Source organism: Trachymyrmex septentrionalis, unplaced genomic scaffold (assembly GCF_001594115.1).
Source record: "Trachymyrmex septentrionalis isolate Tsep2-gDNA-1 unplaced genomic scaffold, Tsep1.0 scaffold11, whole genome shotgun sequence".
NCBI classification, from domain to species: Eukaryota; Metazoa; Arthropoda; class Insecta; order Hymenoptera; family Formicidae; genus Trachymyrmex; species Trachymyrmex septentrionalis.
In genome coordinates, this window is record NW_017304228.1 from 6,046,568 (window position 1) to 6,064,164 (window position 17,597).

At 35.2% G+C, this 17,597-nt stretch overlaps 2 protein-coding genes across 2 annotated transcripts in view; one reads left to right on the forward strand and one right to left on the reverse strand.

Moving 5' to 3' along the window:
• Window positions 1-1,619, forward strand: part of LOC108749599 (SID1 transmembrane family member 1-like) — a 6,060-nt gene extending 4,441 nt beyond the window's left edge. Inside the window, exons 8-10 of the mRNA XM_018488385.1 lie at window positions 1-8; window positions 105-407; window positions 1,549-1,619. The exon at window positions 1-8 is cut by the window's left edge and continues 202 nt beyond it. Coding sequence (XP_018343887.1) covers window positions 1-8; window positions 105-392 — 296 coding nt within the window. The 3' untranslated portion in view covers window positions 393-407; window positions 1,549-1,619. The remainder of the gene's footprint in view (window positions 9-104; window positions 408-1,548) is intronic.
• Window positions 1,620-4,340: 2,721 nt separating this feature from the next.
• LOC108749593 (acetyl-CoA carboxylase) overlaps window positions 4,341-17,597 on the reverse strand; it is an 18,459-nt gene continuing 5,202 nt past the window's right edge. Inside the window, exons 2-11 of the mRNA XM_018488380.1 lie at window positions 12,153-12,276; window positions 11,729-12,059; window positions 11,216-11,513; window positions 10,908-11,121; window positions 10,511-10,844; window positions 9,978-10,438; window positions 6,002-9,844; window positions 5,540-5,819; window positions 5,174-5,454; window positions 4,341-5,087 (exon numbers count right to left, since the gene is read on the reverse strand). Coding sequence (XP_018343882.1) covers window positions 4,473-5,087; window positions 5,174-5,454; window positions 5,540-5,819; window positions 6,002-9,844; window positions 9,978-10,438; window positions 10,511-10,844; window positions 10,908-11,121; window positions 11,216-11,513; window positions 11,729-12,059; window positions 12,153-12,276 — 6,781 coding nt within the window. The 3' untranslated portion in view covers window positions 4,341-4,472. The remainder of the gene's footprint in view (window positions 5,088-5,173; window positions 5,455-5,539; window positions 5,820-6,001; window positions 9,845-9,977; window positions 10,439-10,510; window positions 10,845-10,907; window positions 11,122-11,215; window positions 11,514-11,728; window positions 12,060-12,152; window positions 12,277-17,597) is intronic.

Here is a 17,597-nt window from a genome sequence, read left to right on the forward strand (position 1 = left end):
TGATGAAGGTATGTACATTCTCTTTTTTTTTTTCTCTTTTTCGTGGCCGTATAAGAAACTAAAAATTATTTAATTTGCATTAATATGAAAAATCTTATTTCTAGCTTTGCCACAGGGAAAAGATTCTACCTATACCCGCGATTTATATCTTCTTATCCATGCTGTTTTGGGGAGCAGCCTTGTATTTCTTCGTGAATAAAACTATTTCTTGGGCACTTACACCAGCTCAATCCCGCTTATATAATAAACCTTGCGCATTATTGAACTTTTTTGATTCTCATGACATCTGGCATTTTCTTTCGGCATTAGCTATGTTCTTTTCTTTTATGGTATTACTTACTTTAGATGATGATTTAACGGATGTACATCGGAGTCAAATACCAGTTTTTTGAAGATCTCTATGTAGAGTTGAGTATGAAATTTTATAATTTTACATAAGGTATTCTCTCGGACGTAGAGTTACAGTTCATATAATAGAATACTAATTCTACAAAAGAATTGTAGAATTCTTAGAATAGTAATTTCATGAAAGAATTTGTATATAAAATATATAAAAAGCTCTCAGGAGAGTGTGTATGTGGATATTGTCTGTACCAAAGAATGCATGTGATGTCGATTAGGTCAAATGAATGTATAAATCAATGCGATTCCATAAATTGCCTGCTACAATAAACCAATTTTAATTCCAGTGCTTCGATGGCACTTTTTATGAAGAATGTATGTGATATTTAAAAATGAAAAATATATATATACATATATACATATAAATATCGCGAAACGTAGAAAAAAACAAATTGATATAGAGAAAAAAGGATTAACGTTTTACATTTAAAGTATATACATTTTTGCATCTGTTGTGAGGTAATATGTTCGCGACAGTTGCACAGTACACACATCGTTCACAATGTTAAAGTCTTCTATATAATGTTTTCTTCGAAAATAAATATACATTTTATATATTTGTGCGTGTATGCCTTCCTTCCTCTTCCCTGCACCTCCCCGCGTCGGCAATATATTATTTCTAATTACATAATAGTTTGCCTAATATGTTAAGGGAGTATTCTCGTTTGTCGGGTAAAAAAAATCGATTTCTTTTTATTGCATTTTCGGAAAGTTGATTCCTATGATTATTTTCAAGTCTTGAAAATATATTATCAAACCCATAGCTGACTAGGCTGAGATAGGTGTAGGTTATTTACAATTAATCTATTTGTAAATCGTAGTTGAAACTTTAAATGCATTTTTCTCAAAGCATTTTCTCAGCATTTTTTAACCGCATTGGCATATCTCGGGAACTAAGCGTCCGATTGACTTGAATTTTTGCGTATCCATTTAGTATGTTCTTTTATTACTGGAATTGTGGAATTTAATTTATGATTATTCCATTTTATTATATAAAAAAAAAGAAACAAATTTATAGGTAAAAATCAATATATCATTTTTCAAAACATGACCATTTCAACAATTTTCAAATTTTTTCTTATATTTTAGTTCCAGTAATAGTGTAACTGTTACAATTTAATAATTTCTTTGGTTTTTTGATTTCAGGCTACTAGAACTAACGGAATGATATCAACGCGCCAAAAAGAAAGTTTTTCATACGTCTTGCGTATCACCGCACATTTTTTTTGTATGATACATATGGACACGTACAAAATAATTTTTAATTATCTATTTTGTACAAATAAAGTTTCAAAAAGTTTCATATTAATATATTAATTCATTTCTTTGAAAAAAATTCCTGAATAATCATGTCATTTTTAACCTTACGAGAATATCCTCTTAAATCACGGTTGCCTGGGTTTCTTTCTAATTGTACAAATACAATTACATGGGACGATATAAATTTCACAGAGGCGTTTTTAAAAGAATAATACATTACAGATATATTTTTTTATTTTGTGTGCCGTTGATATCTTGTAAGAGAATCAAACGCAAGGCATACTCTGGTATGGCACTTACTCCAAATACTCCGGTCGTTTTATTCAGCAAGATTCTTATATTATAAATTCATAGTGTTTGAACTAGAAAATTTATATTATGTTGGACTCGCGATATTCGGAAATATCAACAAGGCAATTTCACTGCGTTTTTATTAGCTATATTTATGTCTAATTTAACTTTATACATATTTTTTACATAAATGATGAAGATATATACATTCTCTCTTCTCTTTTTCGCGGTCGTGTAAAAACTAAGAACTTTTAATTTGAATTAATATAAACATTTTATTTGTAGCTTTACGACAAGGATTCTTCTCACACCCGCGATTTATCTCCTTTTGCTGTTTTTTAGAGAGCAGCCTTGTAAAACTTTTTCTGAATAAAATTAATTATTTCTTGGACTTTCACATCAGTCTACATAGTAAACTCGCGCATTATTGAATTTTTTTTATTCTTATGCCATTTGGCACTTTTTTTCAGCATTAGTCTTTTCTTTTATGGTATTTATTTATTTTAGACGATGTTCTAACGGATGTACATACATCAGAGTCAAAACCAGTTTTCTGAACTTTACTTTTTATAAAGTATTCTTTCGGATGTATGTCAATCTACATAATAGAATAGTAATTATGCAAAAGAATTATATAAAATATATAAAAGCTTTTAGGAAAGAGAGTGTACGTGTACGTATTTCTCATGAAACGTGCTGTGGATATTATAAAAAAACATGCGTGCAAAATCGATTAGACCGAATAAACAATATATATCTCGAATAATAAGACTTCAAAGAAATAAATCATAAATAAAAAATGCAAGCTAATGCGTCACTGGATGGTAATGTGTAAAACTTGTATGTATTATTAACAATAATTGACAATTACGGACAATTACAATTTAGGCCATTCACTTCAGTGTAACAACAAAGTATTAATAAATTTAAATATTGAGCATTACATTAAATTTCAATATAATATAAACGAGGCGTTTTGTAGAGCCAAAGATATGTCGTGAGTATAAAGTCAGATCAAAAGTAATCGTCCATCGATAAGATCTTCAACTATCCATTGAATTATAGGTAAAATATATATTTCGATAGACGGATATAATTGAAATATTAAACGCACAATAGAATATCAATTTTGTTTAAAAGATATCCAAAAACTTACATTATATATCTGAGGTCTTTTTAAGTTGTCAAATCAGAACACATGCATACCCGATAAATAAAGACCGTCAGGATAAATATATTTATAATTATTAGAATCATAAATAAATACAGGTTAGAAGATTGTTAATAATATACACTAGTTTTACACATTATCATCCAGTTACGGTTTAGATTAATTTGCATTTTTGACTTATGACCGAATAAACGTCATAAGTTATAAATGCGAGTTATCCATGAGTTATCTGTTAAAATTAACGAATTTTGATTCCAGTTCTTCGATGGTACTTTTTATAAAGAATATGTGTAATAATATTTAAAAAAATATATATATCTCTTCCGTAAAATGCAGAGAAAAAAAATTAATATGGAGAAAAAAGGACAATATAAAATGTACATTTTTACTATCGTAAGATTATTTAAATACAGCATATTGTCTATAATGTTAAAGTTCCCACAACGTTTTTCTTTGAAAAATATACACTTTATATATTTGCGCGCGTACGTGTATGTATATAATTATATACAAAATACCACACATTTAATAAATTAACATATTTTTTTAGATATATGATACAGGCTGCCCCAAACTGGTGAGTCTTGCTAATCAAAAGATTGTGGAATATTTAAAATTAAGATACGCGTGCGTCAAGATGACATGCTGTTATAAATTATTAGTTCTTGATTTTTGAGTTCATGTTAATTTACTGCAATACAAATTTTCATATTTACAGTCAAATATAAAAATGTTCAATTTCTGAAAGTTCAATAGACTAAAAAAAATCTAGCAAATTCTTCTACGAGAACAATTTCAAAATTTCAAGAAAATTCGTAACTGAGGGAACATCTAAGTAGGTATAAATCTTCTTGTATTCCCGTACAATTATAATCTATAAGTAATCAGAATGACATTAACGCGTTTTTCTATTTTTTCTTAAATATCTTCGAATATATGAAGCGCTTTGCATTAAAGAGATAAAAAAAAATCATTTAATAATCAACATTATTTAATCAAACATTATCTCTTCTAGTGTACTCTGAATTTCTTACATCATCAATTTTTAAATAAAACTTATTAAATAAAATCGAAATTTAAACCATCGAAATACCTCGACATTCAATGTTAAAAAGAAATGATGATTGTGTTCACATTCCAATCAATATTTGAAAAATTTAGGTTTTATGAAACGTTATTTATTCGAAGTATCTACTCAGTTATTCTTCTTAATACCAGAAGAAATTTGCATTAATATGAATAATTATATATGTCTTCGAAGATGAATTGTACTATTGATGTGCGTTTAAATGTTAATAAGTTGGAATGAATACATAACATGGAGCAGGTACGTTTACGCGAAATGCACTCAAGATGAAACGCCTGAGTCCTTGTGATGCTCCTGTCCCGCAGTCTCTAACTGCGATAAAGTTCTTTGCAACTCTGCTCGTTCAGCTGGTTGCAATCGATGTGCAATTTCCAGTACTGCGTTCAATCTTATTTCCGGACAGATTTCCAAAGCTTCCTTGATTCGCGTTACTACCGCATCTCTCTTCACACACATTATATTGCGCGATACCACACTATCATCGGTTTTACATTGAGCTTCCAGCCAACAGGCTGCAGCTTCGTCTTGATCCCACAAATACGACTCCGTTGCTCCCTTGTCTTCGATGAACCAGCGTCGAAGCATCGCTTCCACTTGTCTAACGTCGAAACTAGGCTGCGTTGACAGAATTTCAGTCTTAATTTCCTCTTCAAAAAGTCGCCGCCGTAATCGCCAATAAAATAGCTGACGCGCTTTTTTCCACGGTATTATCTCCTGAATTGCATTCTTTTCGAACATTCTCTCCGGCGTATCGTGCAAATCAGCGAAATGAACGGCGACTTGACGGTAAATTGGCTCCAAAATCTGTTCGCGCTTGCGAATTTGCGCTTCGATCTCGGCGCGTTCCTCTGCCGTGTTTACTGTTATTAATTTTTCCTAGAAATACACACAGTTACATAAACGTTTCATAAGTGTAATATCAAGAGTTTGATATAAAAAGGTGAGGAATCGCGCTTACGTACTTTTAATTTTATTATAACGAGATCAACTCTATGCATAGTCTTTATGATGTCCTTGATACGGAATTTGATTTCTACAATACCATCAGGTTCCAAAATGCCACCTCTACTGTTATTGTCGGCAAACATCTCCATAAACCGAGGATTTATCATAGGATCAACAACCGCCCAAGCACCACCCCTAAGTTCTCCGTTCGGTGGAATGTAAACAAATATCGGCTTGCAATATTGCCGCAATCCGTCCACGATATACGCGCCGAACTTGACGATCTGCTCGTACATATCTGTAAGCACGATATAATGAATTAAAGCAGTTAGTAAAATTGGGACAATGGTCGAGCAATGATCAATAATCGAAGATAAGTTTACCTTTCATACCGCCTGAGAAGCCTCTCCAATTAGCAAAGATAAATAGCGGCAACTCTTCTCTTCCAAAATCTTGAATAACTTGAGCAGTTTTGTACGCGCTATCCGGAAACCAAACTTGTCCTGCTTGAGATATAGTTTTAGCTTCCGAATCTAAATTGGCAGGGTCAGCTGGCAAATGCAGCTCGACAGTCCTCGTTTCGACAGCGATAATGCCACACGGTATGCCACCAAGTCTAGCTCGTCCCGTTACTACTGTTTGCGCCCATGGTCTCATTATTTCCTGTTTTATAACAACAAAAGTAAGCTAACAATACTGCTGAGTTTCCTAATAAAAATAAGAGTTTTCTAAAAAATTATATATAAAAGTTCTAAAAAATTTTGGAATTTTATAGAAAAATTCTAAAAATTACACAAAGAATTAAAAAAAAAAATTAGAGTTGCTTTAAGATCAAAAGGACTCACATGCCACGAGCCTCGATCGAAGAAACCACTTTCCCAGATGTTCGACTCGGTACAATTTCTACCCTCCAGCATCCATCTCGGATCATAAGCTGCTTTTGTAGGCACGTAACCGATCTCTCGGTCGATTGGATCTATGATGGGTGATAGTATCGGCAACAAGGCACCTTTATTTTTAGGAAAGTAACTTAGCCACTTCAGAACAGTCGCCACCCCGTCCAAGTCCCGATCGTCGGTCGCGTGAGACACCCCATTGTTGTGCATAATCTGTGTACCGCCCAGTTGATTGTTGCTAGCGTAAACCTCGCGACCCAGCACAGTATTTAATGCTCTATAACCGGTTAAAATAATATGCGAATTCTCAATCTGAATTATTCTTTGACCGAGACGGACCAGATAGGCGCCGATACCGATCGCACGGCATGACACTATAGAGATTGTAATCGTCTCGTCGTATGCTTTTGACGTTTCCCCCGCAATTAGACCGGCATACTGTAAATTCTCTACCCCTAGATTATCATCTTTCCCAATGATGTCTGTGATTTTGTAACGTGATTCTCCTGCAGGATCCTCGATCAACGATGCCTTCACCGAGTTGAGGGGCGCCAAGCGAGCATAATCATCCGGCGTGAGATATATGTATTTGAAACCCTTCTCCGGCTCATTCTCGTCTTCCCACGCGATCCTGAAAAGAGCCTTCACCTCTTCGGCTAGACCAAGACGTGCTCCAGAATTGGCAGAAAAGTATATACGTGGACACCCAAGTTGTCTCGCTCTCTCGGAAGCTCTACAAAACACAAGATCCTCGCGCGTTCCGAATGAGCCTATCATGTACGTTAAATCATTGGCAATAAGTATAATGTCCCTGCCGAATGGATACTCCGGAGTATACAGAGTTAACTGCCACGCGATCATGCCAACGTCGTTCTCGCCCGGCAGGCGCTTCTGTTCGACCAATTGTTCCCCCTCCAATACTAACTCCACGATATCCATCACTGGATTAGGAATCGTAATCGGATTTTGCTCGCTCGGCGGTGTCTCCTCAACGTATCTCTGCCATAACTTCTCAAGCTGTTGCCGGAACATATCCGGCAAATCGTATACGTAAGTCGTGCCGGCGCTCTGCGCCTGAAATCTCTTCGCTTGGAGATAATCTTTGGCCAGATATGGCGTGGAGATCGGTAGTCCGTGCATAAGACCTGGCCTCCAATTGGTCCCGTTTGCTGTAGTAGGCGGATAAGACTCGAAGCGAATGATACCCGTCTTGGGGTCGGTAGCTTCCGTGTACAAGTGCAAGTCGATGCTGTATCCACTATCATTAGCGATACAGAGACGTACGTTGGAGGTCGGTTTCCCTGGTGCGGGTCGAATAGTCATCTTTATCTCTGCCTGTCGGACGTGCAGCTTCCATAATCTTGGCCCGTATCGTAGCACCATGCTCGTCACACTCTCCTCTATTCTGCTAGGATCCATAATGACTGTAGGTACAAAGTTCAAGAAAATGTGATTGCACTCGGTACGTTTAGCGAGAGGATGCGAGAACGCAACCTCCAGCTCGTCCATGGCCTCGAGCAAAACACGCTCGCCTTCATTATGAAGATAATCGAAGCTAGCTTCCTTCGTGATGAGGTCGGAATGTCGTATGATCGAGCGAATGAAGAAGCGATAATCTGTAACTTGCTGACCCTTTGCGACCTTGGCTTGCCCGAGGTACAGATGCATCTTCTGATTGGATGTTGGAAGTGCCTCGAGATCGTATGTTCGCATACGATTCAATTCCAATTGGAAGGCGCAACCGGGCTCGAGATGCCGGTAGATTCTGTCCTCGACAAAGCCCTCTCGCTGACGGAAGGTGAAAAATTTGGGGAACTGCCTTCTCTTGAGTGCGGCGAACGTAACTCTTCGGATGCCACGGGATATTAATTCATCTTTGTTGTTCGCGCACCAATCTCCAAACATTCTGGCCATAGTGGCGTCATCCTCGGTGCCATTCTCCTTGACTGCGATGCTCAATATATGAATTGGTTCTGCGGATTTGTCGTTAGTAGTTGCCGCTGTTGTCGTAGTTGTCGTCTCAGCCGCACTCAAAGAGACGTTGATCGATGTACTGTGCCTCGATTCGCTCCCGGCGGCTTCCACCGCCTCCAACAATTTCGGACACACTACCGGCGTGGGACTCGATAAATCCTCCAGTAGATCCAAAATCTCGTCCGCGTACTGGTTAAAATGATCGAGATCCTGAAAGGCCGCCATCGCACCAGCTCTGTGGTCCACCAGAGATTGATTCTGACGATTAGGATGATTGCTGGGTAAAACGAATTGGAAATACACCAATGGGATCTCGCCGGATAGCTCCAAGTGTTGTAAACACGTCAGTTCATAACTGATATAAGCTCGTCGTACGTAAACTTCCAAGGCTGCATTGCAGACCGCGCGATTGGAATGATAGAAGAAGTCGTGAAGTATGTCGAAGATGGACGTTTCCGAGAGAATGAGTTTCTGCAGATTTTCTGGATGGAAGTCATGCCCATACATATCCACCGCGGAAAGAAATATGGATTCCATCTGATTATGTCTGAGCTCATATGCAGGTTGATGGGCAGCGATTAACACCTGCCTAGCTCTCAATGCAACGCGACTGTGCTCCGTACGATTCAGACTGGTTAATTCCGTCAGCGTGCTTGATAGCTCATCCGTGAGACCGGGTTCGTTAGCCCACAGATGATCGATCAACATAGTAACTAGGACGTTCTTCTTCGTCACTTGATTATGACTAAAGATCATACCAGTCACAGTGGTTACGTCATCCTTGTACTTTTCTATCAGTGCAGAGACACACTTATCATAGTGACCTTGTTGGAATTGGCTTTCAACCGTGTAATACTGTCGGAGAAGTTCATGCACGGCGGTCTTCATTCGACCGCGTATACCGTTCCGGTATCTTTGTACCAACTGCACGATAGCTTGAGTAGTCAGAAAGAATACGTCTCGCTCGGCTCTTTTGGACAAGGTCGCCGCGTGTCCATCAATTACAGCAGCGATCTGTTGACTGGGAAATTGAGCTAAGATCGACGTAATGTTTCGCTCATACAAAGACATCAATTTGCGAATCTTTTTCTCAACCGAGACAGGGATCCTGCCAGATATCGTCGCGATCACCTCCTGCAATTCCAACAACGGCAAGTTAGGATCGCGTAATGAGAACATGAACTTTTCGATTAGCTCACGTAAACGTGGCAAATGGTATGGATCGGGTAAGCAGTAACCAGCCAAAGTATTTTCCAAAGCATTTCGATACTTGGTGTGAAGATGATTTAGTTTTTCCGGTATAGCCGATGCTACCGCCGCAGGAAATTGTCCTGTGTATTCTTGCGCTTTCGTCACCAATGACAGATCATCCAATTCAAGATGCGCGATCAATGTACCGGCTTCTAATATAGCACCAGGTCTTTTTATATAAAAAACACTTCCCGTCTCGGCGGCGGTAACAGTCATTACCATCTTCATTACTTCAATTTCGGCGTATGCCTGACCAGAGCCAACGTGACCCCCGTCTTCGACTAAGAAATTAATTAACTTGCCGGCCGACGGTGATCTCAGTAAGGACGGATCGTTATCTTTTTCAAAAATACATGTTTGATTTCCAATTACGATCCTATAACGATCCACCTCTTCACGCATATAAGTCGTAAAACTGGCACCATCCAGTGAAAGCAGCAATCCTCCATCCGACATGCGATGGATTTCAATTTCTTTGTAGGAGCCATTCATTACGAGGAAGTAGGTATTGGGACCAGATTTGGCAGCTTGTACTTTATATTTGTATCCGTCGTTAATAAGCTCTACCTGCAATACGTAATGTAGTAGAAAAAAATAAAAATAGTCCATATATCTCAAAATCAATGCTAAGGTAATTCGAAAAAGCATATCTTGCATAATATTATTCAAATACCATTAATAGGACAGGAATAGGACTTACATCAATAACGTTATCTAAATCATTGCTAGCCTGTATTTGGCCTTTCTCTAAGGCAGTTTGAAAGCCAGTAAAAGCCGCTGTGATCGCTCTATCGGCAATATGAAGTGCTCCGCACGTAATAGCCAATATAATATCTGGTTTGTCGCTTCGAACACGTCCGGCGATCAGCAAATCGAGCCAAGCAGTATCTATATTATTCTGTAGAAAGGATTCAGTCTCTAACAATGTGATAAGATACTCAACCGTTGTCCTAAAATCGCCTCTGATGCTCAGTTCTTTTAGAGCCACGACTAAATTCTCTCTAGCTTGATTACGGTCCTCACCCCACGAAAAACAATGGCCAAATTGAGAATCCGCGAATTCGTGAAGTCCTCCTGAAGCTCCAACTGAGAAATAGCCCCAAACATTTTTGGATGATCTAAAATTCAATTCTTGCACCGTACCGGAACTTGGCTTGAAACCTAAAAAATTCAAGTGAGTTATATGATTTCTAGAAAAAAAATTAAATCTTTTGTTGTAGAAAGCTATCTTACCTTCGTCAGGATTTTCGCTGGTAATTCTAGCTGCGATAACGTGGCCCCACGGTTGAGGCTTATGACGAGGCTGGTCAAAATCGATCGGATTATCGCCCCAAGGACTCTCACCATATAAAAGACGTATATCTTTAATGTGGTGCAATGGTAAGCCCATTGCTATCTGTAGTTGGGCGGCTGGCAGATTCACATCTGATACCATCTCGGTACAAGGATGCTCCACTTGAAGACGAGGATTCAACTCCAAGAAATAATACCTGCCAGCTGTGTCGTATAGATACTCGACAGTCCCCGCGCTAACGTATCCCACCATTTTTGCTAATCTTACAGCGGCCTATTGTTCAATAGTAAACAATCAATAACACATTGTAGAGGATATAATTATTGTGATATTTACTTTTTCCATTTCTTCGAAAACCTCTGGCTTGGCAATCACGGCAGGTGCTTCCTCGATGATTTTTTGATGTCTCCTCTGGATAGAGCAGTCACGCCCAAACAATGATATTGCGTTACCATAATTGTCGGCCAGTAATTGCACTTCCAAGTGACGAGCGCATTTGGCTAATTTCATAATAAATATTGGTGAGCCAGGTATTTCGATCTGTACTTGCCTAAACGTTAGAAATCCTTGCGATAAAAATATATTACACAGTGCTACATATATAGTAAAAGTCCTTTTTTTCAGGCAGAACTTTAGGGTTTTACCTAAATAAAGCGGGCAATTCCTCGGCGTTTTCTACTTTTCTTATTCCTTTACCACCACCACCTTCGCTCGCTTTCACCATAACCGGAAAGCCGATCTTGTTAGCCGCTGCTAGGCACTCTTCTACGGTGGCAACGCATCCTTTTTTAAAAAGTTCTGATGATATCTTGATTTTTTTCCCACTGTATTGCGCTGTCAATTCCGATCCTGACCAGGGAAGTGTTGGTACATCCGCGGTTTGAGCGACTATGCTAGATGCAATCTTATCACCCAGAGCCCACATAGCTTTTTCGGACGGTCCTGCCAAAAAATGTAGAAATATATATAAAATCGGCACAAAAATGCTCAAATATCAAAATTCTGCGAACAGTTGTCACGATAATTAATTCTTTATTTTTATCAATAATATCGATAAAATAATAGCAGGAGAAACGCAAATTGTGCGTATCTTTGGTGCGCATCTTTTCTTTAACTTCTTTAATTTATTAATCCGATTTTTTAAATGTTATTTATACCAATAAAGCAGATGTTATTTTTATGGAGTAGTTCCGGAAGTTTAGGATTTTCTGAAGCATGACCCCATCCGGCCCAAACTGCTTGAACTTGAGTACGTATTGCAATATCGACGATAAGTTCCACATTAGCGTAATTATTGTTGTTGGTCCCACCCGGTACAGGCACGTACTGGTCTGCCATTTTGATGTACTCTGCATTCGCCTTTAAATCTTCTGGAGTGACCATCACCACGAAACGCACAGCTCTCTCGTTTTTGAACATCTCATATGACCAGCGTCGAATCGATCGCATACATTTAACTGCTGCGATACCATTATTGGCAATCAGCACCTAAAACAATAATTCGTAACATAAAGATCTGTAACAAATCTGGACAGTTTTCTCGTTTTGAGCTAAAGCAACGGATGAAGCAAATGCTTATACCTTGTTGATCACTCTGGTACCTCCGAAACGATGAACAAACTCTTCAGGAGTCGCAACGGTAAAGTCCTTCTCAAGAAATCGATTTTGCGCCTGGATCATCACCGTACCCTGCGACATGCTAGGCCTGTTGAACAATGTATACGTTCATGAGTATTTATTATCATACCCGATGACACATATTAAGTTCTACAAATTACGTTCCGCTTATAATGTCGACCGATAATATATTTCCGTTCATTACGAGCAAAAACATCTCACTTGTCAAATTCTACAATCTATATATACGCCAATTAAATTTTAAACCTTGAGAAACGCAGATATTTTTTACAATAAATTTTTCACAGTAGTTTAAGATGCTTAACAACATAAATATATTATATATATTCGCAAAATAAAATTTACATTTTTTAATCTTGAAACCGATGGATGTTTTTTGCGTTTCGTATTCTTCGAGACTGATGTTCTCCTCGTTATTTTTTAGAGATATCAACGGATTGTTGAATAAAAAAGTTCCTCCAGTTTGAATTTTTCTCTGTATTTTCTTATATCAAGATAAATCTCTTTATCCATCTCATCATGCGATTTCCCGAAGATAAATGGATCTAAATACTTAAATCCAGATAGACAGAAACGAATAAACGCGCGCGATTACAAAGACCAGGATAAAAATCAAATAACTCCAAACATGATCATTCATGGACTAGCTAAGAATTTTTCTTATTTAAGCAGTACGAAAAATTTGAAGATGTTGGCTAAAATCCGCGACTCGAGAGGCACAAATAATTTTGTAAATCAAGTTCAGCATTACCACATCTGCATATCGTCATAAAAAAACCTATCGAGAACTTTCCGTCACGCGATCAGACATGCAAAGGAAAACTAGTATACAGAAATAATGATTTTGCTGAGCAAGCCTAAAATTTAGCTATATATATGTACATATATATAGATACATATTTGAAAATAATTTTGTTAATACGTAATATTGTAATATTGTAATTATAATTACATGTTACCATAATATATTATGATCATTACTGTCATAATGTTAGTAACAATAACTATATGTATAGTTCAATCAACAAATATATACAATTGGCAACCAAAAATGACTACAGTTATTATTATATGTGTGATAGCATGCGGATGAGATATGGAAGTATGAATGAGTTAAATTTTATATGTAAACCAAGTCCTCTTCTTGGCTGTGTATACTGAAGTGTAATAAATTCTATTCTATTTTAGTTATTAGATTAACGCAGTTATTATAATTTAACTATAATTAATAATTACAACTATGATAATAATTATACATTTTCGTACTATATATATATTACATATACGGGGTATCCCTAAATAAGTGAAATTCCATCCCTTTTAACCTCGTAAACTAGCAGAGATAAACCTAATAAATATAGTATCTAATTAAACTCTATTCTGAGCACAGTGATCATTTGGAAAAATTATCCATGTTAGAGAACGAAGGGATATGCATAATTTTTGCAAGTAAAATAAATAATACGATATAATAAAAGTTGTAGCGTTCGTTCTAACGAGTATAATATAACAAAATTATTTTTACAAATTATGCAAGAGTTATTTCGATTTAAAGCGAGCAAAGTACCTTTTCAATTTCTGCTCTGTGATATGGTCAACTTCCGACTCTCATATTGTCATCTAATCAATGGAAAAAAAAGGATTGCAATATACAAGGTATCTGGTAAGTTTTGACAAAGCGCTCATGTGTAGATAAGGCGGACTAAACTGAATTAATAAATCCTCCACCATTTTGCAATTTTCGTAACTTTTTTTTAGTTACCTAATAAATAAAATGTTTAAATTCGATGCATAAAACAACTTTAAGATACCTTTAAAAGTTCTTTAAAAAACACCTTTGAGATATTTCATAAAGAATTCTGAAATCTTAAAGTTGTCTTATGCGTCGATTTTATTTTATCAGCTTATTCGACAATTTTTAGAAATTAATATCTCGCTAACTATTACAAAATTATCCATCAACTTCAAGTAAGCATAATTCGTGAAAAATGTGTAAATATACTATATAATTTTAGTATGCTAGTTATAATATTGTGTATTATAATAAGCGGTATAAAGTATTATTATACATTATTAGGTACTGTAGCGGTATAAAGCATTATTATACATTATTAGGTACTGTAGAGTATTATTAAAGCATTACTGGATATTAGTAAGCTAATTCTAAGGTATTAATGGGCATTGTTAGGACATTAGGAGATCACTAAGGTATTAATGGGTATTAGTGGGCATTACATTAAAAAATTCAATAGCACTACCTAATATTTAGACATTAGTAGGCATTGATGTACACAATTTTGATCAGCAATTACATTTTGTGTTCTATTTATGTATATATGATAATTTTTTCTTATTTTCTTAAACTTTACTTTTTTATTAAAAAAAAAATGCAAAAATGATCTCTCTAATTATCTTTCAATTCCATTTTTTTATTATTTTTCCTGTAAACAAAAAGAAATTATATAAGAAAGAGAAAAGATACAAAATGACATAACTAAAAAAACGTTATTTTCGAGTTATTACTATAAATGATGAATTAAGTAAACATCATCTTATTTTACAATATCAAAAGTAAATTAATTTAACTTTATAGAAAATCTGCGCAACTTAAAAGATTTTTAAAAAAGTCATCACAGCTAAAAAAAAATGTTTTTTAAGAGTTGTGAAACAAAAATGACAAAAATGTCATAATGTTAATAATACATTCTTTTTGTTGTACATTATTTAATTAGTTAGTCAATAATTTTCTATCAATTTGAAAAATAGTTTGTCCCCATTTCTGGAAAATTTAATTTTTTAAGTTGTCACTTTTAAAGTAAGAAAATGATATAATTATGTGCATTTATATTTTACATTAATAATTACATATATAATTACATATATCCATTTTTAAAAATAGGAATTAATTCTCTTTTAGCTATAATATTATGTTTATAAAAGTATCGAAACAAACAAAAAAGCATCAATCATTTTGAAATAGGATGGACGTGCGTGTGCGATATATCTTATATTCCATCACACACACACATAGATATAAAATATGATACACCTCTTCACTTTGCAATCTGTTAATAATTTTATCAAAACAATAATTACGAATAACAATGTCATAATATCAGCAAGAAAAAAGATTATAAAATTACATTTATACGATGTATTGATATCATTATATCGATCATGCAATCGGAGTATGGCGTTTTATTTGCTTATCAAGCTTATTCATATACCAAGCGGAAAGCAATTGTCTTCAATTACACACGTTAAAAGAATTTAAAAATCTATTTAATCTTTTCACAAATTTGCCTGATTATTTTTCCTTTATGCAGGCAAATCGCGGTAAATTTTACATTTAAATGTTACGCATTAACGTCAAATATTTATGCTTAAATATAAATATGTAAAGATTGCGAATTCGCGGGAATTACGACACACTCTAAAATTGAAACACAGCGTGTCAACATATTATGCAATGGTTCGTTTTTCGTCCAATGTATAAACAATGTCACGAACAAAAACGACTTTTCAATATTTTAATTTTCAAAGAAAAAAACCGGCCACGTCGAAACTTGTTACGATAACATCCTTTTATTGTCTCACATACTTCATAAGTGGTCGTATGTGTGTATGTAGAAAAAAAGAAAGAGAAAACCAGTCTTCGCATTATCGGTTGTTCAAAAGTATCTGACGATAACCGTGTAAGGTCGAATCACATTCGCGGCGTTTGAAATGCACGGAGAAACCAATCTATACAGCGCGCATGAATGCTTTACGATTTATCTAAAACGCAAATGTTCTGATAACGGTGTTACGAAGTTCGCGACAACATAGTCAGTAAAAATTAAAATACCCTCTATTTTCGCAGAAGGAAACGATCGTAAGTTGCGCCGAGGCGAACTGTTTGAATATTCAAACATTCATTGTTGCGCGGTCACAGAGGTGAGAAAGGTTACGGAATTACACTCTAAAAAATATGGATTTAAGAGAATGTACGGATAAATATGAATTTAAGAGGAGACGTCAGATTGACGGATAGAAAAATATAGTTATCTTTAGCGTACAATTGTGATGTTAATAATTTATATTGACACACACACACACACACACACACACACACACACACACACACACACACACACACGCACGCACGCACGCACACAAAATTTAATTTGATACAAGTTAAAAGTTTACATTTTGAATAACGTATTAAAAAAAAATTTCTTGCTGAAATATAGTACAGTAAAAAATGCCTTGAACTTTACGGTTGATATCTGAATTTCTAGGTATTCAAAAACAAATTTTAGTTTTATTTTAATCTTAAATGATGCTGTTCTCGTTCGATCGTGGTTTTTTAAGAAAAAATAATTTTCGACAAAATGACGGCTCTCTAAAATTAAAATTATAACTTTCGGTGAAAATTTGATAACTTTAAATGACTGCCATTTTGTTTAAAATTATTATTTTAGAAAACACGATCAAACGGTAGCGACATTATTTAAGATTAAAATGAGATCAAAATCATTTGTTTTAGATGCTTAAAAATCAAGGAATCATATCATATTTTATTATATATCTCAGCCAAAATTAGTATTATTAACATTTTTAAATATATATATTGTTTAAAACGTAAAAACATTTAGTTCATACCAAATTAAATTGTCAAAGTAAATTGCTAACAGCAGTAACAGCACAATTACATGCTAAAAATAACTACATTTTTCAATCCGTCGTACTCCGACTTTTTTAACATCAATTTTCAATGTTTATATAATTCTTATAGTGTAGATTGTAATACTAAAGATTCTAAATTTATACGTGTTTATATTAATACGATGAAAATTATATACTTAAATCTATAAAAGTGTCATATTTAACCTAATTTAAATTGTCATTATTCCTACTCAATATATCATTAATTTGTACTAAAACAAACAAACAAAATTTATCCATTATTTTAGTATAATGATACATTAAGTAGGAGCAGTGGCAACTTAAAATACAATAGATTAAATTTTACACTATAGATTTAAAAGTGTACTTCTCAAAAGTTCGATAAGTCACACAATTTACGAATTTTCAGCCGTCCTATTCTTCATTTTCGCAGAGATTTGTGCGAAACGGTAAATCCTGTCATGCTTTGATGAGACTTATAGCGTATTCGGTCCAAGTGAGTTTGTATCAACCTGGGTTGGATTAATTACGTTGTATGCTCTCCTATTGGTAAAACATATAACGTCCATCAATAGTAGAACATTATGCAACCCAAATCGGTGCAAACCTGCTGAAAGCGTTCTCTTCGTTTGAGGTAACCGAGGGGGGAGGGGAGGGGGGATCTAAATGGGATCTACCTTTGCTTATTATCACACACAATTTAATGGGGTAAAAAAAAAA